The sequence below is a fragment of the Elgaria multicarinata genome, chromosome 3, assembly GCF_023053635.1.
Source record: "Elgaria multicarinata webbii isolate HBS135686 ecotype San Diego chromosome 3, rElgMul1.1.pri, whole genome shotgun sequence".
Classification (NCBI taxonomy): Eukaryota; Metazoa; Chordata; class Lepidosauria; order Squamata; family Anguidae; genus Elgaria; species Elgaria multicarinata.
In genome coordinates this window covers 2,152,110-2,178,021 of record NC_086173.1, presented here as the reverse complement: position 1 = coordinate 2,178,021, position 25,912 = coordinate 2,152,110, and the positions used below count along the sequence as shown (strand labels likewise).

The 25,912-nt window shown below is 42.5% G+C and overlaps 1 protein-coding gene across 7 annotated transcripts; it reads right to left on the bottom strand.

The window, feature by feature from the left end:
• Nucleotides 1-1,103: 1,103 nt before the first annotated feature.
• Nucleotides 1,104-24,194, bottom strand: ILF3 (interleukin enhancer binding factor 3). Of its 7 annotated transcripts, none has more exons than XM_063119045.1 (20): nucleotides 24,017-24,194; nucleotides 20,563-20,647; nucleotides 20,251-20,481; nucleotides 17,692-17,871; nucleotides 15,823-15,970; nucleotides 14,271-14,362; nucleotides 13,804-13,899; nucleotides 11,305-11,416; nucleotides 10,789-10,886; nucleotides 10,357-10,468; nucleotides 10,143-10,271; nucleotides 9,712-9,911; nucleotides 8,964-9,122; nucleotides 8,260-8,397; nucleotides 7,988-8,161; nucleotides 7,520-7,673; nucleotides 6,536-6,589; nucleotides 3,446-3,787; nucleotides 2,677-2,808; nucleotides 1,104-1,755 (listed from the first exon to the last, which is right to left on the bottom strand). In XM_063119045.1, the coding sequence occupies exons 2-20, from the start codon at nucleotides 20,563-20,565 to the stop codon at nucleotides 1,625-1,627; spliced, it is 2,685 nt and encodes an 894-aa protein (XP_062975115.1). In that variant the 5' UTR covers nucleotides 20,566-20,647; nucleotides 24,017-24,194; the 3' UTR covers nucleotides 1,104-1,624. The 7 variants fall into 7 exon arrangements, with proteins under 7 accessions (XP_062975115.1, XP_062975116.1, XP_062975118.1 ...); XM_063119046.1 differs by having other exon boundaries at nucleotides 24,078-24,194; XM_063119048.1 differs by having other exon boundaries at nucleotides 10,161-10,271; nucleotides 24,017-24,193.
• Between the last annotated feature and the right edge of the window lie 1,718 nt (nucleotides 24,195-25,912).

Below are 25,912 nucleotides of genomic sequence, written 5' to 3'. Positions count from 1 at the left end.
TTGACATTTAAAGCCCTAAATGGTTTGGGTCCAGGTTATTTGAAGGAACGCCTCCTCCCATATGTACCTGCCCGGACCTTAAGACCCTTCTCCGTGAGCCCCTGCCAAAGGAAGTGAGGCAGGTGGCTACTAGGAGGAGGGCTTTCTCCGCTGTGGCACCCCGGTTGTGGAACGAGCTCCCCAGAGAGGTCCGCCTGGCGCCTACACTGTACTGCTTTCGTCGCCAGCTGAAGACCTTTTTATTCTCAGTATTTTAACCCTTAATTTTAACTTAAATTTAAATTTTACTGTTTTAACTCTGTATTTTAACCTTATATCAATTTTGCTGCATGGTTTTTATCCTGGTTGCGCTTTTTATACTGTATTTTGTATTTGTGCTTTTAACCTGTTGATTAGTTTTATGATGGTTTTAATTTTTGTGAACCACCCAGAGAGCTTCGGCTATTGAGCGGTATAAAAATGTAATAAATAAATAAGACTTTTGTTGTTGTTGTTATTCTTAGCATCTCACCAACTTGTTTATTTTTGTCCACCTTGGTTTTAATACCATCTTGGCTTGCAGTCCACCAAGTTTTAGCATCGACAAGCATACTCTATTTCATCTTAAGTGTCTCTCCGCCCGCCCCCTGTTAACCTTGAGTTTTAACTGGTTCATTGAATTGTCCCAGCAGCACATTGCAATATTGTGGTTTCAATCCATATTCATTTAAGCAGCCATATAGTGTAGAATCCAAAAGTCCACCATCGCTTCCAAGGGCTGCCTTTGCAGATGATCACCATTTCTTGATCCTGCGCAGAACATCCTTCCACGATCACTCTTTCTCTTAATCCTCCATTCCAGTCATGAAACCATGACTTTATTGTATAAGATTGTAAAAAGGCTGTTACAGAGCACACTTCTAGGACAGCTTCAACAGCAAAAGAGGCCAGTGCCACGCGAGTGTTACTGGCCATGCGTGGTTTGGGCCTTTCTGAAGGATATTTTAATTGTAGCCAAATATTATTAGTTTACAACAATCTAACAGGTTGCTTTCAAAGTAGAGGGACAATCAAGTTGCAATTTTACTAAGTAATGGCATTTAGGCAGAATAAAAATCCAGACAGACACATGAAGAGTTGTGTTTATTTGTCTACATTCAGCATAATCCAGATGTGCTGTCTGAATGACCCAGACATACAAAAAAACCCCACTCTTTCCCACGAGTTTTAAAATAAAATCCTCACTTATAAAACTGAAAAACACTAAAGCATTAAAATACAGAAAGCATGTTTAAACTCACTTCACAAAAGCATTAGCAGAAGATATCCCTTATCTAGTTAAAGCCATGCGGTGTCTGACACCTGGATGTCATTTAAACAGAAAAGGGATACTGAACTCAAATTCTATTTAGACAAAAAGTTGAGATGGCAAACTAACAAACCATTAAATACACCATTAAATGTCCAAAATACAGCTAAGTATGGAATTACAAGGTACTCAACCATTAGTGACTGATATCACAAAGAGCACTGCAACATGGAAACAGGGTTTACATGTTTACTGTGATGCAATAAAACTCAATATTCAAAGGGTATGCAAGTTTAGAAGATAACAAAGCTTCACACCCACGAAGATCAGACTGGTTTATCTATATTGATAGTTCATGCTGTGGTCATTTCGGCCATAGCCAGCTTGGGGGGCTTGGTAGGAATTGGGAGGTCCACTGTAATTCTGGTTTGAAGCTGGGGGGTTGTAGTTTGACTGAGAATATCCACCTAGGAAAAAGGGAGTGAAGGGTCACTTTAATAATACATAGCTCTAGTTGCCACCTTGCGAATATAGTTCCAACTATCACAGGCGTAAATACCCTGGACTCAGTGACAGGATGCAGTTCAGTAAATTTCAGAAAACTGGGGACCTTTCATTGTACCAGGCACAAGGTCTGTTCCTCCCCTGTGCCTTCTGGCATACACAAGGGACCTCGAGGGGCAGGGGAATCACTGCATGAGGCCTTGGAGAAGTAAACCAGCGGTATGAGTCACTTTTCCCTTCTAGTTTTCTGAATGTACCAGAGGACTCGAACAGGAAGAGTGTTGAAACATACTACTAGCGATGTAGGGATTGTTAAATCCGTTCTGTGTGTGTTTTGTGGACTGTCAGATACCTTTGGATTCCATTATTGGCTCACTGACAGTATCAGTTTTAAAACCAGAATTTCATTCTGCTTCCACACATTAATTAATGCACACTAGTACAAATGTGCATTAATGAGCACTAGCACTACTTCAAATTAGTACAAATGTCCTCCAAAAGAGAAAGGCCAGTCTGCAAGTCAACAGAATATGTGAGTCTTGAAAAAAGCCAGTGCACTGAGGAATCTGCAGATCAGAGTCCAAACTCCTTTGAATCTGTTGCAGGTTTCTCCAACATCCCTACTATCAATCAATCTTTATTTACAGTCAACAGACCATTATTATAGGTACACAGATGTTAATAAAAATACATGATGGTAAAAAGAAAGGATACAAAATCTGTAAAAATGCTAATTAGTAGGTTTAAAATAATGAACATCCCTACTGATATGACTACTGATAATTGATGGCTACTAAATGAAGCCCAAATTTATGGACTACCAAATACAGGCGCTTAACCAACATGCAAACTTCTCAAGACTGTGTGTCTCACTCTATACTAACCTTGCTTACCTTGGTAAGATGACCCTCCTCCCCCAGCTCCTCCCCCATAGCCACCGGCATTGTAGGAGGCACCTCCTGAACCATAGTTATTTGCACCACCACGTCCACCGCCTCCACCTCCGCCACCATAACCTGGAATTTAAAAAGCATACTGAGGGAAGTCTTCTATCAGGTTGTCTTGAACACACTTAGACTCAATATGAAGCTGCCTTCAGAATATCTCATTTAAGAACTTCCTCTGCAAGGACCTCATCAATTATCATCAAAAATATCTCCTCTGTGCTTTCTTGTAGCACAACAGCAGTGTAGAGGCTATGCTGAACCTAGCTATGAGAAACATGCACGTTTTCCAACACTCTGCCTGAGATAACTAGTTAACATGAACGCCTGAGTTCATCACTGCAGCTCACTGCACACTCCAGGTGTGTCAGAAAGCCATTTCAGCAAAACAAGCTCTTTAGAACTGCACTTAACTTTTTAAATCCAGATTCTCATCTGGTTTAGAAATGAGCTCAGTTATTGCCATTTCATCACAGCTTCTGATTTAATTGTAATATTAAACAAGTTACCACAATCACTTGCAAATATCAGTGTTTAAGCCAATAATTTTACTTCCATCATTTCCAACCCTCCTCTGGCTTTGCACTGTGACCTTATGCATAGCAAGCTTTCGGATGTGCTACATATCAGAGCCAAGCTTATGGAAGAAGCCCATTAAGCCCTTTCACAACTCCCACCCACCCACCCACCAGGCACTCACTGAATTTACTTTCATAGTTGTAGTCTGATCCTCCACCGCCGCCACCAGGAGAGTTGTAGGAATTTGAATAGGAAGCGTAGTTGCCCTGGTTGTATCCCTTCTGCTTGCCCTGTGGTGGTCCATAGTTGCTATACTGGTTCTGGTTATAAGATTGTTGTTGCTGGCCTTGATGGGACTGATAACCTGAGCCATAGGAAGGCTTCTGTTGTCCTCCGTGCTGCGGCTTCTTTCCAGCATGTTTAGGAGGGGCAGGGGAGCTGTAGTCACCACCTTGGTAGTAGGAACCGTAGCCAGAGGAGCCACCGCCCCCTCCTGCATTGCCAGAATGGCCACCATTGCTGTAGAACTGGCCTAAAGAGAACAGAACAGAGTCAGACATCTGTAAAGGTGATATACATGTTCAAATTAAAACACCACCACATGCTCATGAACATATGGGCATTAAGGTGACTAACATGCCTTGCTCACAATTGCTCCCCTCTCTTCAAAAGGTTGGAAACCCTTAAAAGATTGTCTAGAACAAGCTGCATGGTAGCTGCTTAACCGAGATGTGCTCCTCCCAGTTACCTTATGATTAAAGTGGAACTTATAGCTCTGGTTGAAAAAGAAGGGCACTCCCCCTCCAAATACTGCCATAGCTCCACTTCATTACACAGCCCACATGTGGACCAGCCAGCCACAGCTGTAGTCCATTTTTAAACCAGTGAGTTCAAAATCTAGGGTTCTACAGAATTAAGTTAATTGCACTAGCCACCTTAGACTGCTGCATTTAGTAGGAAATGAGCATTTAATACAGGAATTGCTACAATTTCAGTTCCTTCTATTCAACAAATCAACTTCTCCCAAAATGACATGTCCGAGGGTTTAGGGGGGGAAATATCCTAGTATATAAAAGGACATGATGATCACAGCTGGAAGCAAAAGCAACAAACAGAATTTATAGAACTTACAATAATAGTATGCTATCCTGGTACATACAACAGCCTACACAGTACATAGAGCCATTTGGGTTCTATTATTTCAGAAAAATGTAAGCTACCTTTTAAAAATATCATCTAAAGCTCTACAGTTTTAGAAAACAGGGCCCATGAAGTTTGGGTATCCTGCCAGACATTTATCCAATCCTCAGCAGCCAGAATCTTCTTGATGGAACATAATGTGCAGCATGAGATTTAGTACTTTAGTAACCAAGGTGCCAGGTTTTAGGCTTCATTTCTACCCGCATAAAACAGTTAATCTATGGGTAAAACTGCATGCGAATGACTCTGGTTCGGTAACGTGATGTCTGTAGGGATCCCCCTTTCAAGGAGAATTGCTGCCAGTTTGTTCAGCATCTGATACTGATACAGTACGAAGCACTATTGGTTTCAATTAAAAAAAACTTTTTTTTAAAAAATAAATCTTTACTTCCCAATCCAATGTCCCATTGAAACACATAGAACACCAATCACAGTTTTTGCGATAATACTAAAAGTGTTTAAAAATGGCAATTTTCACTCATTTTCTCTTTTTCTTTTAAAAGGGACATTAAAGGCACAATCCTATGCATGTTTACACAGAAAAAAAGTCCTACTCAGCATTCCCTAGCCAGCATAGCATGGGGAATGCGGGGAGATGCAGGACTTGAGCAGGGGGTTGGACTCAATGGCCTTGTAGGCCCCTTCCAACTCTGCTAGTCTATGATTCTATGACTTTTCCTGTCTAAAGATGCCGAAGATTGTGTATTCAGTAACTAAGCTTATATTTAAAGCCTCATTGAGTAAACCCACATATATCTTATTTCTCCCACTACTTTCAGTTATCAAGTTAACTGCTGAGTGAACAGTAGTAACAGTTACCATGGTAAACACATTTAATACAACTATTGGAGCAAAAAGGACCAAACAATCAGTTTATTAAAAATCTCAACGACTAGTTTATTCCCTGTGCCTTTCAGTGTTTAGCAGCTTTCATTTCCTGGGACATTACATACATCTTCTTTTGGGGAAATGTACTGCAAACCAACAAAAAAAGATAAAAGAGGCACACCCTACAAAGATTGCAATCCTCTTGACAAGTGCTTTAGGCTTTTTATCTTTAATTGCAAAAAGCCCCCTGCAGCTAACCAAACCATTCAAATTTTAAGAGATAATACAACTCAACAGTTGTAGATCAGGTAGATCGAATACAAGAAGCACAAAGGATGCAGAGATTAAAATTAGCACACACTAATTCACATACAAGTCAACAATATCCATGCTTAAAACATTACGTTGTGGTAGATGAAGTGTTAAAAGTCTCTGTGTTTATCAGAGGCATCTACCGTCTTTTAGGGGCTAAAAGGGTTAGGTTTTGTACAAAATCTGTTGTAAATTAACACAAAAAGTTAACACATTTTTGCACGTTCGCTAAAAATGAAGTGATGCTTTCCATAAAAAGCAAACGGGGCCTTTTGCTTGTAAGCGGAACAGAGTTGGCTCTTAGTGTGCACAGCGCACAAAGACATTCCTTGAAATTTAGCTCCCCCACACACAGTGTACATCAATATGACCAAAGGCAAGTCACAATAAAAACTGCCACTGTTTGTAGGCTAACAGTTTCAGACAAGCTGCGGTGAAAAGCCACTGTTGAGAAACCCAGTGAAGCACAGGGACACAGCACGAACACTTTGGGTTTTGGAGTTCGAGAAAATTGGAGTAAAAAGCTGTTTTATGTGCAATACTTTTAGATGATCTAGGAAGACCCAAAATCATGATAGCCGTAGCAGTCTGTGAAAAAGTCACCTACAAAAGGGGGAGACAGAGCAGAGGAAAAAAAATTAGAATTTTTGAAAATGGCAAAATGTGCCACATTTTTAAAATTTATTTTTTATTTCTCTGCTCCCGTCAACCCCCACTCCCAACAAAGGCCTCTCAGAACAAAGTTGTGTATCTTTTTAGGGAGATGTTTTACAAGAATGGTGTATTGCTTCACTTGGCTTAAAGCAGAGAAATTTTAAAATCAATTTTAAAAGAAAGTGAGATCCGTTTTAACATCAGATCTTTTCCTCATTTCACTACGTAACACAGAACTGAGTTTTGCTAACCCCAAGGTGTTGTGTTTAATTTCATGAACACTTACTATAGCCTGCTGTTGCAGAATTGCCACCATAACCATAGCTTCCATATCCAGCTCCTAGAACAAAATGAAGAATAAATTATTCACTTGGCAATGCTATAGAAAAGTAGTGACCACTTTGTACAGATGTACAGAAGCTCAAAAACATGCAAGGAAGTGGACTGCAGAGAACCAGACGGCTCACTCGACTAGAACATAAGAGCCATGCTGGATCACTTTAATTCATTTATTACAGTTTAATTCCACCCCATAGCTGAAGCTCTCTGGGCGGTTTGGAGACCAAGGGTCCATCTAGTCCAGCTTTCTGTTCACACAGTGGCCAACCAGCTATCAATCAAGAACCCACAAGCAGAACACAGGTACAACAGCACCCCCTCCTACCCATGTTCCCCAGCAACTGGTGTACATAGGCTTACTGATTCTGCTACTGGAGGGAGCACACAGCCTTCTCCTTGTCTAATCCTCTTTTAAAGCCATCCAACTTGGTGGCCATCAATACATCTTGTGGTAGCAAACTGCATAGTTTAACTATGCACTATATGAAGAATTTCATTTTATCTGCGTCATGGAATGACCCCGGGTTCCAGTATTTTGAGAGAGGGAGGAAAATGTCTCCCTATCCACATTCTCCACACCATGCAAAATCTTCTACACCTCCATCATGTTTTCTCTGCCTTTTTCTAAACTAAACAATTTCAGCTCTTGCAACCTTCCTTTTATAGGGGAGATGCATCAGCCCCTTAATTGTTTTAGCTGCTATTAGATGTAGACCTGGATTCATCTTCCAGTTCCACTCTGGACAATAGTCAACTTAGACTCAACTTGTAAAAGGCAAACATTCTCCCTACCTCAAATGGGATACTGGAACTATCTTAAGGCTATAGCTTCAACTATAAAGGCATAACATAAAGTTACAAAGTAGATTCAAATTCCATTTTCAAGATTATTGTTTCCACACAAGTAGTGAATAGAAATAAAGAAGCTCACCAGCATTCATATAACCTCCATGATTGGCACCACCAAATCCACCTCTGCCTCTACCACGGCCTCTGATGTTGCCTCCTCTACCACGACCCCGCAAACTTGGAGGCGGTGGCACTTCAGTATGCATAGGGCCTCCCATACCATAGCCTGGATTATGCTGAAATGAGTGGAAATCCAGCCATGAGAAAGATTCACGGTAGTTACTTATTTTTGATTCCTGCTTAGTTCACATCCATGACAAGTTATTGGTTAATACATAAATAATGTTTCCACTTAACTCCTAAAGCTCTAGCTACAGACTATTTGTCAAACTATATAGATTGTCCAGCACAAAATAAACCTCAAAGCAGTACTTTATGAATTTCAAATCAAACACTAACTGCTTCTTCTAGGGAAGTACTAACTCTTTAGAGGGCTGCAGAGGTATTCTTGCTTAAGCTCAAAGCACAAGATGCCAGCGAGTGCACTTACTTTTACAGGAAATTTGGGACCACCTCGTGCTGGCATAGGGGCCCTTTTCTTCTTTTGCTCCATCGGAAGGGGGGCATCTGGAAAAAGCTTTTCTAATGCAGCCAGTGCAGCATAGGCCTTTGCCACTTTTTTGTTTGAACCAGCTCCTTGGAACTTCTGGCCATCAACCTCAACCTTTAAGATAAAAAAATGTTTGAGAGAGAGAGATGCACCTTGCTAATTATGTTTACCAAGCAATTCTGAATGCAGTTTTGTGTTCCAAATCATCTTACCTCCATCACAAACCGCTTGTCATGACTGCCACCACTTTCTGAAATCAGTTCATATTTTAAGCCACGTCGCTTCTCATTTAGCTCCATAACTGGGTTTTTTCCATGCTTTGTCAGTATTGGTCCCTGTTGTTTCACATTCTAAGAAGTTAAAATATTGCGTTGATGTTTCTACTTAAAAACGCAGGTCACGAATTTGGGGCTAAACCACAACAGAAAAGCAGAATACCAAGGATTTACTTAGGTCAGTATTCTAGTTTTCCAGTGGCTTGCCAGGCAGGAACCTCATTTTGGAGACAAAATGATTCATGCAGAGGACAGAAGCTGACTAATGTGGACTTTGATAACAAATATTAGTGCATCTATAGTTGGGAACATCTTCATGAAAGACAATGTTGGAGACACTAGCAAGACAATTCTGGTTCAGGAAACAGTTTGCTAAAAAGGCTTTGAAGAAGTACATAGGAAAGAGAAATCTCCAGGAACTGTGGGAGTACACCAAAAATGTAACGAGTGGGAGAAGACAAGAAGGGTCAGTGATAAGGATTGTCAGGCAAAATAGAAGGTGAGGAAGCAAATGGGGCGGGGGTATTAGACGAGACAGATGTTTATAAAATGGTGTAGATATCTGACAATGATCGGTTATGATAGGGATTCTAGCTTGAGGAGCTTTGACTGCAGCCAAAGACAGATGTAAGCATATTCACCTCTGTTTGTTCTGAAGGAGAAGCAGCACTGGGCGTACAAATAGTTTCCACTACAGGAGGAGCAGCAACAGCTACTGGTTTCTGATCGGTTTCCTCTGCTGATTCGTCACCCCTCTCTCTGCCTTCCACACCTGTGGGCAATCCCATATCTTGTAACACCTAAAAAGAAAAGAAAAAAGCATTCAGCCCAACATTATCTATTCTTACATTTCAGTACAACCTCAAATACTACTGTTAAATATCCAAGAACACAGCCAAGGGAGACTTTGGCTTACTGGTTTACGCATCACACTAAACCATGTTTTCACTAATTATTGTCTAGAACCAAAGCCATACTTTAAACTTCCAAACAAAGGCCAACACAATTCAGAACCCCCTTTCATTTTTTGTATGCTCAGCACACCAGTTTCTACGTAAAGTGGCCTCCTCAAACAGAGCTACAAGCTGTAACTATCGTTTGTAAATTTAGAACACACCAAGACATAGAGAATATGAACGACATTGGTTACAAACCTACTACATAACGTTTTTCTGGCTTGCTGGTGAATTACAAACCATGTATTATTAGTTTAGACAACACACTAAATCGTAGTTAAGCATTTTTAACCATGATCTGAAATTACATTGCTTCATTTTAAGCAAAGAACGCATTAGATCCCTTTCCAGGGACAACATGTTTTAAAAATAAAAGTCATATATGTACTAACTTATAAAACACTGTCAAGCTTATATTTACATATCCCCTTACCTTTACTGCTACATGCAGCTTGGCTGTTTTTTTGGAAGGTCCTGAAGCTTCATATGTGATGCCATCAACTTCCACAGACATAGTAAATATAGGAGCATGAACTGGACCCGTCTGAGACACCAGTTTATACTGCAGTCCAGGTTTTAGTTGGTTCAGCTTCATCAGAGCATTCATAGCTTGCGGAGGTTCTGATTTCTCCTCTGAACAAAAGAAGCATCTTGTAAGATATTGACATCTTGATTTAAGCCCCTAAAAATTAATGTCAACAACTGTGTTCTGCTAAGTGCAGAGTCCTAAATTTATAGCTATCAAGAAAAACAGCCAAAGTGCTTGCCATTTGTTTTCGCTTCCTTGTATTCATTTAGTTACATATCAACACGAATCCTAAACGTCTGTATTAGCAAGCGCCTGGAAAACTTAAGTATACCTACCTCTTGCCAGCTCAATACCTTTTTTCTGAATCTTCTTTTTCTTTTTGCTTGGAGACTTCTCCTCTCCATCTTCTTCCATGGGACGTTTCAATGGAGTGATGGCATATGTAGTGCTAGGGGGAATCTGGACTGTAGATAAGATTTTAGGTGGTCAATAAAAACAACGACAGCTTGACTGTCAGAAATAGAACCCCCCCAAGTATTAAAAACCTACCAGTGTAATCAACTGGGTTTTCGTTTTTTGGTTTCTTGGGCATCTTTGATGGCAACGGATCCATCCCCAAGACTTTGTGAAGCTGGCCAAAAGCAGCAAGCCTTAGAGCATGCTAGAAAAATAGGATGTGTGTTACTGAAGAGCCCAACTTGCTCCAAAGCTTCTCCCACATACAAATCAAACAAAAGCCAGTCCCAATATTTCAAGCAGAACACTTCTGAAAACCAACATTAGGAGACACCCTGGAACTTCAGTGTTAAATTTTAAAAACCTGACACCTCATTTCTGTTAGATCAAAAGAAGAAAAAAAAGACTCCTGCATTATTGAAATGGGACCCTTTTTCTGTTTAAATAAAATCCAGCCTCATTGAGATTACTAGCTATCATTAAGAACTCATTGCGGTTTTGTAACATCTGTAATCAAAACTATACCTGAGCACTCTGTGTGATATCTTCCCTTTGTTGTCTGTCTAGATGCCCAATAGCATCTGTGGCTTCTTTTTCACAAGGATCATAAATACCAGAACCATCTGAAGGCAGGAAACAAGGAAGATATGCAGAGAATTATCCTAGGGTCTCTAGGTAGACTCCATTATTCCCTTAGCATTACCTAAGATCAGCAACGTAAGCAGACCAATTGTAATTCTTGATCCAGTGGTCAGTAATCTGATCTAGTCTACAATATGGACCATTAAGCTCAGAAATGTGGCAAGCTTGTTAAAGTCTTCAAGCAGCACTCCAAAAGCAACTTGTCATATCCCATTAAGGGAATTGGAATAATGGGTCCGTAATTTTAAAAGCAGTTGTTCAAGGTATCGTCATGCCCTACACATCAAGCCTTAAGTGAAAACAGATACAACAGGGTCATGTCTAACTTGCAGTGGGAAACACAAAAGTAAATGTCAGTTACTTCCACAGAAATTTCTCAAAAGTCAGGAACCATCTAACCTGGCATAACTATTCCTGATGCAAGGCATTCAAGAACTCTTCTGAGGGCCTCACCAGCTCCCATTGGGCGATTGGCTGTTCCAATAGATTTCTCACATAGCAACTCTAGAGGCTGAAAAGACATTTCAGGGTTTTTTTTAAAGTACAGAATAAACACTTCGCAATGGTTATAGTGCAGATGTAGGCCCTGCTCACCAAAAATGTGTCAATAACAGCAAATCTGACTAAGTGACTTACAGGCCTAGTGATCTTCACGCGCACATAACTTCTTTACTAGCTATGATTTGTGTCTTAGTATGAAAGACTGACCTCCCACAGATACAATCTAGTCACCCAAGTATGTAATCCAGTTGAGACATGCAACACAACTAAAGATTTGGACGTAGGATCCAAATCGAGGAAACCTTAGAACAATCCTGCCTCTGTCATGGATTCACGAAGTTGACACACTGAGCTCCTTTCTATAAAATAGGAATCCGTAAACGGACTGAAGTTTTTAGACCTTGCAAGTTCAACATAAACACTGGGTTCGGAGGACACACTGGGCTCGTTGTGGGTTAACCCACAATGAGATGTGGCGCCCGGAGGTGCCCTAGATTGAATATGCAATCCCAACGAATGTGGGTTATGGGAGGGTTAAAAGAAACAGACCATGTCAAGAAATACTTTTGTAAGCCGCCATGAGAGCCTTTTTTGGCTGAATGGTGGCATAAAAATACTTAAATAAATAAATAAATAAATAAATGGGTTGTGGGTTCGCATGAGAGAACAATCCCCACCCACCAAGCAAGATGTGCAGATACAAAATAGTAGCTGCACACACCTCACATGTTCTGGAGCATCGTTGTGGATTAAATAACCCACGGTGGGCTGTTGTATTATACAAACAACTGCAAATAGCACCTACATTGTTTTCTTTCAGTCACCAGCTGAAGACCTTTTTATTTTCTCAGTATTTTAACACCTAATTTAACTTAGATTTAAACTTTGCTGTTTTAATCTCATATTTTAACCTATATTAATTTTTGATGTGTGTTTTAGATCTGTTGGTTGTTTTTATGCTCTTCATGGTTTTTAATTTTTGTGAACCGCCCAGAGAGCTTCAGCTATTGGCTGGTATAAAAATGTAATAAATAAATGAATAGTAAAAATAACTACCCCTATAGCTTTAGTACATAGAATGTTCACCGATGTTTCTGCTTCCAAACAGCTTAACTGCTGCTTTCTTTAGGTGGAAGAGACTGTAGCTTTACTAACTTATTTATTTGTATTTATTGCATTTTGGGCGGCATATACTTCACCAGCAACCTGGGTGGAAGCGGATGCATGCAAACTTCACAGCATAATACTTTAAATATTTGAGTTCAGTGACAATTTGTTTAAAATAATGGGCTTCTAGTGCTACTCTGGGAGATAACAAGAGCTTCATGTCTACCACCAAAGCCTGGGCAGAGATGTGGAGACCCTTATTTATTTGCCCTACATCCAATTCATGTTCTTGACTTTACAAGCTGAAGCCAGAGAAGTGCAGATAATACTTTGATTGCAGAGGCTTGCTAATATGTTGTTATATTAGCTCATATATTCGCTTTCTGGGTGGTTTACAAAAGTTAAAAACAGCGAACATTAAAAAGAAATATACAAAATTTAAAACCATAAAAAGCATAAAATACGAACAAAAACAGACAGTATCCATTTAAAAACAACTATTCTGGGGTCAGTTAAGGAACTCAGCATAGGCTGTTAAATGCTGTTATAGACATGTCGCCTTTCCAACCATCACCAGATGGGTATTTCAGTTTTGTTTTACTTATTTAGCTGCCATCTCTCCTGAAGTTAATCTATAAGGCAGCAGCAAAAAAACAAAACGTATTTCCCCATGGATCCTGCATGAAGGGAGCAGTACAATCCCACTAATTCCACCATACCCTTTTAATTTCTGCCACTATGGGTCCATGACTTATCAGGTCACTCTCATTTTACAACTAATGTGCACAACAATCTGTGTTACGTGCTGCCTTCGGACATTCTTGATAGCAGGACAGCTTGTCTAAAGCCCTGCAATGTCCGGGGGGAGGGGGAGGGGAGAGGAGGGAGGAGATGCTTTATTAAGCATTAGACACATTCATGCCATGCTAATGTTTCAACTATTATCCCCACCTAAAAGATGGAAATATTCTTCAATGGTAATTACATGGGTAAACTCTAGTCACTCAACACTTTGTATAGCCACGAGAAAGAATTTCCCCATCTATTTGAAAAGTAACCTCTACTATGTACAGAAGCCCACACTGTACTAAAATCTGTGAACACAGACTACATTCAACCTTGTTTAACAATCAATGTGCAGCCTAGGAAAGATGAGGCTTTTCTTCTCTTTTCTCCCAATTTTATGAATTTTCTTCATAAAAGGAGGAGAACTGCCTTTCACTCCATATAGTACCTGCTTTTTATCTCTCACATTTATATAGGAAAAAGAAATTAAACTTGCAAGATTACCCATCCTCTAAGTGGAGCCCAAGTAGGAACACGGGTACACAGATCTCTCAGCACTCTGATGACTATGACACATGACTTCAAGCCATTTGCCCTGGCCTAGAACAAAGTAATAAGCAAGAAAGGTTCAGTAATAAATACCAGAACCAAACTGAGACAAAATATACATTATTGTAGTGCTACTTTGTCAAGGGTAAACTATGTAATTACATATCCATAGCTTTTTAATTCTGTAGTTTTAATTACTGTGAAATGAAAACTTACTCTTAACACAAAGCAGCAGCTAGGCATCTATTCCATTTCTTCTTTGAAAAACTAAATTCCTTCAAGTGCTTCTTTAGCAACTGTGCATTTAACAGATGCTAAGTTCTGCACATCTACAGTCCAGCATTAAAACATTTTAACGAAGTTAGGCAATTACAACTTACAAGGTTTCTACTTAAAGACAAATATAAGAACAAAATGCAAACCTGGAACCACTTGGCGTGTCGGAGTGACGCCAAGGCAGCAAGGCATTTCTGCCTGTCCAGAACGTCCGGTGAGTCGTTGACTGATAGCGTTTCTATTCGTGGGTGGAATAAGAAGACAAGGTACAGTTTGACCAAGGGGGTTCTGTCGGGTGGAGAGGGGATGAGGCAGTTTCCTAAAGGGCAGCTGAGGCTCCCAGAACTGTGATCTATAGCCCTGTACCTGAAAGTATAGCCTCAATATACTTTACTTTTTCACCCTTATGAACTAACAACTACATAAGGAGAACAATGTGAGGCACTGACTCACTTTACACAAGGAAAGAAACCCTACAGGGAAGGACAAAAGATGCTAGACTATTTTAACCAGGCTACCAAAAAAGTATAGAACTATGCTAACCAACAGAATGGAAGGTTAAAATTAGATTCCCACTCTATATCCTGTAGAAGTGCATAACTAAGATCTTTTCTAAAAGGGAACTCCCTCCGCCCACAAGGCTCGACTGCCCTGGCCCCAGCCCATGACAGAGTGCGTCCTGTTGGTCAAAGGTCCAGCGTCCCTAAAATCGACAAACTAGAAGGCTTGGTAGATGTGGTCAGATATCAGAACCATAAAACAATCAGAGAACAAAATTACTATCAAGTCTGTGCTGCAGCAAAACTGAAGATAGAAAAAAGCCAGGGTTTTAGATAAGGCTAGTTCAATCATTTGAAACATGAGATCTTTTCAGTGTTGTGTATATGTTTCATCTGCATGCTTTAAAACGGTCCTGCTTTGGAATCAATCAAGTGTGAATACAGCGTTTAATATTAAGATTGAATTCACACATACAAGTTCATCACTGTGAAAAGTGATGATGTGCATGTATGAGAAACACCAGAGATCTTTTATTTTAATATCTCCTCAAATACTTTGTGTGGAATGCATTCTTTGAAGTCAGCTACAAAGCATCAGGTTTGAGTTATTGTTATGGTGGATATATTGTTATATATATATATGCACGTGAATCTGCCCCAAAGCATGTTTAAATAACATGAAGGATGGAGTAACTTTATCCAAAACTCTGCATTACGTTATAGATTTCAGCTGAACGGGCTGAAAGCCAAAAAACCCAAACACAAAAAGCCACCAATCATTTTTGCTGCAACACAAACTGCTTTATGTAACATATCCAATTTCATGAACATGCAGAAGTCATTTAAACTAAGACTTCATTATTTTAAGAGGTTTTAGTTTACATTTATAACGTCTGTATTGGTCATTATAGTATGATGAGAAACACTTTTATACACAAGTGAACTAATGCACTTGTACAAAGAGCGCAGGCCGTACAAAATGGCCTCAACATTTTCGAAAGTATTTTAATTTGGAAAGTGCTACTCAGATTCTAGAAGCCTATAATCCAGTCATCCATAACCATGATACTGTATAGCACTGTGACACAAAGTTGACTTGCGTGAAATAGCTCTGCCTAATCAGAAATTGAACACATTGAACAGCGAAGTCAATCTGGAAACTCATTCTGTGGCTGTTAGCGTTTTCAGTCTTCCATACCTCCAGCTAACATTTTTTCCATTTCTTCTCTAACAACAGGGGATGTCAAGTGGATTGTAAGTGTCAGTGTAGGCTCTTTTGTATTCTTAATGATAATTGCAGCATCACTGATAGATTGGATAATTTCATATTTATCTTCAGTAATAGCCTAGAAAACAAAGAAATGCTTAAGAGTTTTTTTCCAGATTCCCTCCTTCTCACCTGCGTATCAAGCACAGCTGATGTATACAAGAGTGATCAGTTAGTACAGGGATGGACAACTTCCTCAGAAGAGGTCAGACGCCCTCTGTGGAAGCTGCTCCAGGGACTGAATCTTCCCTCATAGCACTACTCCCCACTCCCACCTCTCACCCTGGCTGAAAAGACCCTTCAGGCGTTAAAACCCCTTTGATACTACTGTATCCCCTTTTAGCACTGAGACGGAATGAGACGGGGAAACTGGAAAGTAAAGCTCAGGAGACCAGGAAAGAAGGCAGCACCACTCTCAACCTTCTCTTCTGCTACCAGGAACCCCTCTCGGGTGAAGGGATGTTGTGAAAAATTAGGGCAGATTCTTACACAGCCAGCAGGACAGTTGACCATTATTGATTTACATAGCCAAACAATCCTATGAAAGCTCTTAAAGCAGCCTTTCTCAACCTGGGGCGCTCCAGATGTGTTGGACTACAACTCCCAGAATGCGGGCATTCTGGGAGATGCAGTCCAACACATCTGGAGTGCCCCAGGTTGAGAACCACTGTCTTAAAGGATCACACCATACAGATAACTCTGCAATAATTCTAACCAGCTATATAAAGATAAACCCATGATTCCCATTTGCCCAAGCAAAGTTTACATAGCATATTGAAATATCCAAGAAACTGTGATAATGGCTCGGGTTCAGGTTATCTGAAAGACCGTATTCTCCCTTATGAGCCTGCCTGTGCTTTGAGATCTTCCGGAGAGGCCCTTTTTTCAGTCCAGTCCAGTCACAGGTGCGCTTGGTGGGAACCTGGGAGAGGGCCTTCTCGGTGGCTGCTCCAGTGCTCTGGAACTCTCTTCCTGGGGAAGCTAGGCTGGCTCCCTCCTTGATGGGCTTTCGGAAGCAAGCTAAAACTTGTTTGTTCCAGCAGGCCTTTGGAGAATAATCTGGCCCTCCATCTATGTTAATGTCTTATAATTTTGTTGTGTATTTTGTTGTTTTCTCCCCCCAATGTATGTTTTAAACTTTGTAAGGCCGCCTTGAGGCCCAGCATTGGGCAAAAGGCGGGATACAAATATTATAATAATAATGATAATGATAATAATAATAATAATAATAATAATATGGGCTGTAGGTAGTTGATGAACAAAAGGATCAGCCACTCAGTAATTCACAAGGCTTTCTTGTTCAGCATGTAATGCCCTTGACATTCTGAAAGGGCAGGTCCTCATGGTTAATAGTTACCAGAAGAGGCACCATGAACTTGGTGCAGAAAAATGGCAAGTGTTCTACAGGGTAATCAGTGGATCCAGATAGTGCAAAAATATAGGGCTGCAAATGATCCAATATCTAGGATGCTTTGATTACAAGGAACGTTAGTAGCTCGTGGTATGTGATGGCCACACACATATTACTAAGCATATTCTAAGCAAACCTGCTATGGCTGCATCACAGTAGGATACAAAACCAGCTCATATGATACCTTGAGTAAGACCAACTATGTGGGCATAAGAGCATGAATTCTGCACACTTGTTGGCATGCAAACCCCCCACTTAGCCCTGTAATGTAGGATCACAATTTGTTACATAAAGTTACATAAACAAATAAAAAATAACACATCAAAAATAGCCATGAGATGTTCATAGCATCAAATATGCTTGGTAATAATCACTCAGTTCATACTCACAGCAAGTTGTGTGCCAAGGTTTTCAGCTACTTTTTCCAAAAGGTCAATAGTGGGTTTCTCCTTGCACAACAGAACCAACTCAAGATCCAAGTCTCCCTTGAGTAAGAGGCCCTTTGCTACAAGACCAACACGCATCACTCCACGGAGTGTCCTAGTCAAGTGCTCTGCTGTTGCCTTCTGCTCACTATGAAAAAGTTAAACACAAGTGTTACTGAAACAGAGCAGCACCAATAATCTGCTCCTGTATTACTGTGTTAAATTTTATCAAGATCAAACTTTTCAGCACACAAGGAGGATATTGAGTGGGTTCAGACGCAACACTGAACTGTCGTTTGGAAATACACCAAAGAGCCCAAAGCTCCAATGTTTGCTCATGCAGCACACTTCATGATCTGGTATTACATCTATACCAGCCCACTGTCTCTACTTGTTTTGTCATCCTTTTCTAATCCACCATTTTTGTATTGTTAATGTCAAGAAAAACACACAAGTATAACAACAAGAAGAAAGCAATAGTGATTCTCTGTATGTGTTGCCCAGAGCAAAGGTGCTCTCCACTCTCAACATGGCAAGCTCCTTCCCTCAGTTCCAAGCTAAGGAAGGGGCAGCTTGTCATGAAGCCTTAAGGCAGGTTTGGAAAGCAGTGAGGCCGCGTGTTTTTTGAGCTTCTGAAGTTCAGCGAAAAGTCTAGGACAGCTTTCTTCAACCTGGTACTCTCCAGATGTTTTGGACCTCAACTACCATTCAGACCCAACCAACATGGCCAATGGATGATGGAATATGTAGTTCAAAACATCTGGAGGACACCAGGTTGGGGAAGTCTGGTCTATCCAGTTTGGGATGGGGAGGGAGTTGCAATGGGCCTCAGATGCACTCAAAGTGCCTCCAAAATTCTTCACAATGCCACAGGCATGCCTTTAAGAGGAGGGACACGGTCAATTGTAATCACAAATTTTGCCTGAGTACTCTGCCACCAAGTTTTTGTGGACCGCGATTACAGATGATCCAATGATATACAATGGATGTACTTTTTTAAAAACTACTGAAAGTCTCTGCTCCATAAGGTGAGCAGATCAAGACACCTGCATCCATTCACTGGGAGGGGCCTTCTAGTACAGCCTTTCTTCAAAAAAGCCTGCTCCTAGTGAACAAAGTGGAGAATAATAGAATAGTAGAGTTGGAAAGGGCCTATAAGGCCATTGAGTCCAACCCCCTGCTCAGCGGGTGATAATGAACTCTTCAATAGTGTATGTATAATTAAACATCCAAGTTTACAATTTGGTCTGTTTAGTACACTTCAGAAATTTCTTAGATAAATTGGCTTCTTCCGTTTTTCCATGAGAACACAGACATCTACACAGTGTTGCCAAGCCAATATAATAATCTTTCTTTTGTTTTGTGCAATGCTGATGACACAGGCATGAAGTTATCCTTAAGCATCTTTGGTGCAGATTCATCTGCAACACAGGGTATATTTGTTAAGCAGTTTGCATAAAGAGGAGTTAACTTTTCATTTCATACTTTAAGGGCACAATCCTATCCATGTTTAGATAGAAACTCTTACAACACCTAGAATTCCCTAGCCAGCCATGCCAGCAGCCGCAGAAGAGAGTTGTAGACTTTCCCCCCCATCTAAATGTTCATAGGATTGCACCCTTAGGGCACAAAGTCAGAGGCATACAAGTATCCTATGCAAAGTGGGAAAGAGAGCGGGGCGGCATAGGATTCCTAATATGGTTGCCACCCTATATCCTACCTTCCCTGCCCCTGGACAAGTCTCACCATTGGCTATGCTGGCTAGGGCTGATAGAGTTGTAAGCCAAAACATCTGGAGGGCTACCAGTCTCCAGCCCTGCTGTAACGGTATGAGTTCTAAGCTCACCACTCTAAACTTGGAAGCCAACACCTCAGGAAATACATATTTTGAAGTGTGTGCGATACTCAAACAGTGTTTTCTTGTTGACAGCACATTCCAGACTTGAAATCAAGATGACTTCGAGCTCATGCTGACAAATCTTACATTTATACATATCGCCCTATCTATGCAGTGATGCACTTGAGCTGCACTCCTATACTTACCTGAGTGTAGACCATGTAGAAATAATGGGACTTACTTGGAGTAGACATATAAGACTGAGCTGTAAGGGGCTTTATGGTAGTGAAAAATCCTCTGGAAGCCACTAGACATGCTATGTTGTTTAATTTAGCAGACTAGAATGTTCACAACTGGAACTGTAAGCATATGGAGCAGCACCAGACATTGTTTCTCTCCTATCATGGCAATTATAGTTTTGCCTTTAGATATTCAATGAAGGAGGGGGGCATGACAGCGGCCTCCCCCTCCCCCCTCTCCACATGAGCAGGCTGTGGGTTGCAATGATGGTCTTTCAACAGTGCAGTGCTGTATATGTCTATCCACAAGAAAGCACCATTGTGTTCTATGCGATTTAGTCCCAGGTAAATGAGAACAGCATTGCAGTCAAAGTCAGCTATTTAGCAGCTGAATAATGCTTAAGGAACATGCCAGAACTTCAGAGACCAGATGACCAGCAGTGCTACTTGCCTTCCTTCTTTGTTCTCTTCTTCAGCTACTGTCTCCATGGTCTCAGGTTCTGGTTGCTCACTGCTGCCTTTTTCTTGCTCATTAATCCAGTCAGACACAGCTTTGAGAGCACGTTCAGTATGCGAGACCATATTCTGAACTGCTGTCAACTCTTCTTGAGTTGGATAAACTGCAGAATGTTTTGCCATGACATGGCGGTCATCATTCACAAAAATACGCATTGGTCGCTGAAAATAAAAACAATACAATGAATTAATTAACGAACAATGCATGCTATTAGTTTTCACTTCCGAACAGCAGACTCTTACCATTTTTGCTTTGGCGCCTCAGCTGATTTTGACAAGAAATATTTACTTCTTCCAAGTTGTCCTGGTATTACTTTTTTTCAGTACTCTAAGGAGAATAATAAGATTACCAATATCAGACAAGATAGATCTACAAAAATGTGGTAGATGATTGTATATTTACATTATTGCATGATATAACACTACACTTCAACATAATGTGTTGCATATCACCCTAAAGACATGGTTTATTGTAGCAAGAATTTTGACAAATGCTCACATCACTTTTGAAATTAGTTTAAAAATACCCTAAAACAAAGCATTCTGATTACAAGAATACTTAAAGTTCATCAGTTGTAATGGGGCCTAGCTGGAAACTCCCACATAGTGCTCTGGTGTCCTTGAAAAAGAGCAAGGTGCTAGTCTCCTTCAGCGAAGATGCAGTCCTCTCAACTGATCAGCCATTTAGCACAATTTCTTCACTCAACCTTTGCTCTGCACAAAAGTGTTAAACTAAAGGGGCCCTACTTGCTAGAGATGGGTGTATGTATGTGTTTTGTGCAGTTGTGGTAATGCCACTCCCAGCATGTTGCTGCTCTGGAGCTGTTGAGGTCCATGTGGATTGGGACAGATGCTCAGGTCACAGAAACAATGATAATGCACAAAACAAATACTATCAGCTTTTACTGCAAGTACGTATGGAATTATGGCATAAGGTAGACCAAAACAGTAGTTTCAACCCATCATTCTGCTACTACATTTTTGTGCCTAATTTGGCTAAGCTTGTGAAGAAGCTACACACATCTAGTTCAAAGGACTTCAATCATTTAGGTTTCTGGATTTTTTTTCTTGTTGAAAATGAGCTACAAAGGTTTTGGGGTGGGGCGCATTTAATGTTCATTGTTACTGCTAAAGTTTTATGGGTTTTTTAAGCACAACGCTGCTGGATTCTACAATGCTATTCAACAAATTAATACATCTATTAATGCACTAGTTCATCTTTCAATGTACACTATTCAATATATTAAGCAATACATCCTCTTAAGGCCCATCCAACGTATAACTTACTACATAAACAGCTTCTAATACTAAAAATTTAGATTACATTAAAACATCACAAGCTTAAATAATTTAATGTGACTGTTGACCAATCCAATAACTGTTTAACCTATTATCTTTTTCTGAACCAACACATGAGTTGTTCAAAAATACAATTTCCTCCCATTGGGCCATGCTTGGATGTACTGAGGCAGGCTACTTGGGATCCCTGGCCAAGCTTCAAAGTAGTGCTACTTTTTGATAGAAGGTAAAGGATTAAAACTTTCAGTCCTTTACAGGCACGCTTGGTGGGAACATGGGAGAGGGCCTTCTCGGTGGCTGCTCCGGTGCGGGGAAGCTAGGCTGGCTCCCTCCTTGATGGGCTTTCGGAAGCAGGCTAAAACTTTTTTGTTCCAGCAGGCCTTTGGAGAATAATCCAGCCCTCCATCTATGTTAATGTCTTATAATTTTGTTGTGTATTTTTTAATTGTTTATGGTTTTGTTCCCCCCCCCATGTATACCCTGTTTCCCCGAAAATAAGACAGTGTCTTATATTAATTTTTGCTCCCAAAGATGCGCTAGGTCTTATTTTCAGGGAATGCCTTATTTTGCCATGAAGAAGAATACCTTATACTACAGCGAGGGGCAAAACTGGAAGTAGGTCTTATTTTCGGGGGGGATGCCTTATATTACAGTGAGGGGCAAAACTGGAAGTAGGTCTTATTTTCGGGGGGGGATGCCTTTTATTACAGCGAGGGGCAAAACTGGAAGTAGGTCTTATTTTCGGGGGGATGCCTTTTATTACAGCGAGGGGCAAAACTGGAAGTAGGTCTTATTTTCGGGGGGGGGGGATGCCTTATATTACAGCGAGGGGCAAAACTGGAAGTAGGTTTTATTTTCGGGGGGAATGCCTTATATTACAGCGAGGGGCAAAACTGGAAGTAGGTCTTATTTTCGGGGGGATGCCTTTTATTACAGCGAGGGGCAAAACTGGAAGTAGGTCTTATTTTCGGGGGGATGCCTTATATTACAGCGAGGGGCAAAACTGGAAGTAGGTCTTATTTTCGGGGGGATGCCTTTTATTACAGCGAGGGGCAGAACTGGAAGTAGGTCTTATTTTCGGGGGGGGGATGCCTTATATTACAGCGAGGGGCAAAACTGGAAGTAGGTCTTATTTTCGGGGGGGATGCCTTATATTACAGCGAGGGGCAAAACTGGAAGTAGGTCTAATTTTCGGGGGGATGCCTTTTATTACAGCGAGGGGCAAAACTGGAAGTAGGTCTTATTTTCGGGGGATGTCTTACTTTCGGGGAAACAAGGTATTTTAAACTTTGTAAGGCCTAGCATTGGGCAAAAGGTGGGATACAAATAAATAATAATAATAATAATAATAATATTAAAACTGAGAAATGCCACAGAGCTTCTCATTTAATAATCAGCAATGGTGAACTAACAGTCAGAATAAAGGCAATTATCCAGAACCGCAGGGCTTTGGGAAGAGCTTGGGGAAAGGGGAACTTTCTGCCCACTTCGGCACGATGCTCCCCGCGCCCACCACGAAAGGAGTGGGGGCTCTACACCCCCCCCCCCAGGTCAAGCAGTCCTTTCACGTCTGGAGGGGTGTGTGTGTGGGGGGGGTGTTGATGGCTCACAGGCCCAGACCCACTACAGCCCGGACTCCTCCTCGAGGGAAGGAAGCGACACGCGTCCCGCATTGATTCACCACGTGCAAGGAGCGCGCGTCCCAAGAGCCGGCCTGAGCCACGTTAACTGGGGAGAGCAGGAAGGAAGCAGAGAGGTTCCCAAATAAGTTCTCGCGGGGGGGGGGGGGGGTTAGTGAGAATACTGCCGGGCTCCGGCGGAAAACCGAAGTGGAAGGAAGGCGGCCCCGGGGGGGTGGGGGTGGAGCGGCGGCGGCGGCAGGAGGCGAAGAACCGCAGCCGCACAAAGAGGAGCAACCGACGGTCGGGGCGGCGTCACACACGGCACGAGCGGGGGACGGGCGGGCGGGCGGGAGGACGGGAGGGCGGGCGCCTTCCCTTCAAGGGGAGACGAGGGGATGAAGGCACTACGAGCCTTCCCCGGGGTGCAAACGGCGCCGGGCCGCCCCCACATACGGGGACGCTCACGGGGAATCGGGGCCGGGTCACCACACCGGCGGGGAGGGCGCGCTCGCCCCCCGTCTTGCCCCCCCCGTCCCCTTTCCGTTGAGCCGCCGGCCCGCGCGCCATTACCCCCTCCCTCCCTCCCTCCCTCCGTCCCGCCCGCGCGCCTCCTGGCCCAGCCGCCGCCGCCATTTTGTCCCCTCCACACAATGGAGCGCGCGCGCGAGACAGCAGAGCGGAAGGGAAACGGCGCTCCTCCGCGGCTAACGGAAACGCGGCCCCGCTTTCTCCTCACCGACCTCCCCCTCCCCCTCCCCCCCGGGGGGGGGAAATACCGTTTGGGAAGGCTGCCCCAATCTCGGCGCGGTTTTTTGGCCCGCGTGGGCTCCTCGTTACCGAGCGGGCTGGGCCCGTCGACGACGACGACCGGTACCAACAGCGCCCCCCCCCCCTACACGAAGCGGCCCCCTCGAGCGCTTGATTCCCGCGCAGAACCGGCGGCGGCGGCGGCGGCTCCGTCAGGGCTCTAACTGCGGCGAGGGGGGGAGGGGCGGCACGAAGGAGAAAGGCAGGGCGCCGGACCACGTGGCCAGCTAGGTGGCCGTCTCCTCCAATCAGCGCCGGGAGAGGGGGCGGGGACGAGCGCCTCGCGCGCCGCCGGATTGAAAGAGCGCATCTCGCCCATTGTCCCCGCCCTCTTTTCTGCCGCCATCTTGTTAGTCGTTATGTGCGGCTGAGGGAGTTGTGGGGGGGGGGCGTAGGACGGGCGTTTCAAACGTGCCGCCGTGGCTTATGGCTCATCCTTGCCTTATGTGGTCGCCCAAATGTTCTTCTTTCTTTCTCTCTTATGGGCGGAGCGGGGGGAAGGGGGCGGTTGCCCCGGTTCGAAGTCAAGGGAGGATAATGAACGCCGGGCAGGGAGGAGGAGGAGGAGGAGGGGGGGAGCGCGTCAGCTGAGCCCAAGAGCTTCGGGGGCTGAGGACGGGGAACGAGCCACGCTCACTGGGGAGCAGGTCCCACTTCCTTCCGTGGGACTTACTCCCAGGTAAGCGTGCAGAAGCCACGATCCTGCGCACTTCGCCGCGTCCATCAGCCCCTTTGAAATTAGTGGGCTTCCTCATGGCGTAGTCAATAATAACAATAAGATCCGACTTGTCTATGATTTACATACAGAATTTCATACATTGCACGCTTCCACCGAGTTATTTAAAGCGACGTGCAAACTTTCGGCGAAAAATAAATAAATACCCCCAAACAGCGCAGTACTTGTTTATGCTTGCTCGGAAGTAAGTTCCACGAAGAAAAATGGGACTTGCAAGTTCTGCCCCATCTCATTTATGCCCCGGGGTTTCCGTTAGTTGTGGGACTACTGCAGCACAAGGGAAGCAAAGGGGTTCACCCCGTGGTTGCAGCTGCAGGGTGGGAGCTAAGGTACCTGGAAGAAAGTGCCCAGGGATGCTTGGCTTGCCTTTTGTTTTCAGTATGCCCTGTATGCCGTGATCACAACAGGTTGGAAGCTGATGAACAGAAAGAAGTCCCCTGTCTGGACAGGGAGAACCTAGCTTTATTTATTTATTTATTTATTTATTTATTGCATTTTTATACTGCACAACAGCCGAAGCTCTCTGGGCGGTTCACAAAAATTAAAACCATAATAAAACAACCAACAGGTTAAAAGCACAAATACAAGAAGGCTATCTCTAATGTCCTCACTAAATGCACCTCTGCTGGTGGCAGTACCAAAAGAAGGGCTTCTCCTGAAGTAGCCCAAACAGGATCTAAGGTATGCATGACCATGGCCAAGTCATATATCTCTAGGAATGGGCACAGTTGGTACTCTAGCCCCAACTGTGCAAAATGCACACATCATTATTATTATTATTATTATTATTATTATTATTATTATTATTATTATTATTATTATATAGCACCATCAATGTACATGGTGCTGTACAGAGTAAAACAGTAAATAGCAAGACCCTGCCGCATAGGATTACATTCTAATAAAATCATAATAAAACAATAAGGAGGGGAAGAGAATGCACCAAACAGGCACAGGGTAGGGTAAAACTAGCAGTATAAAGTCAGAACAAAATCAAGTTTTAAAAGCTTTAGGAAAAAGAAAAGTTTTTAGCTGAGCTTTAAAAGCTGCGATTGAACTTGTAGTTCTCAAATGTTCTGGAAGAGCGTTCCAGGCATAAGGGGCAGCAGAAGAAAATGGACGAAGCCGA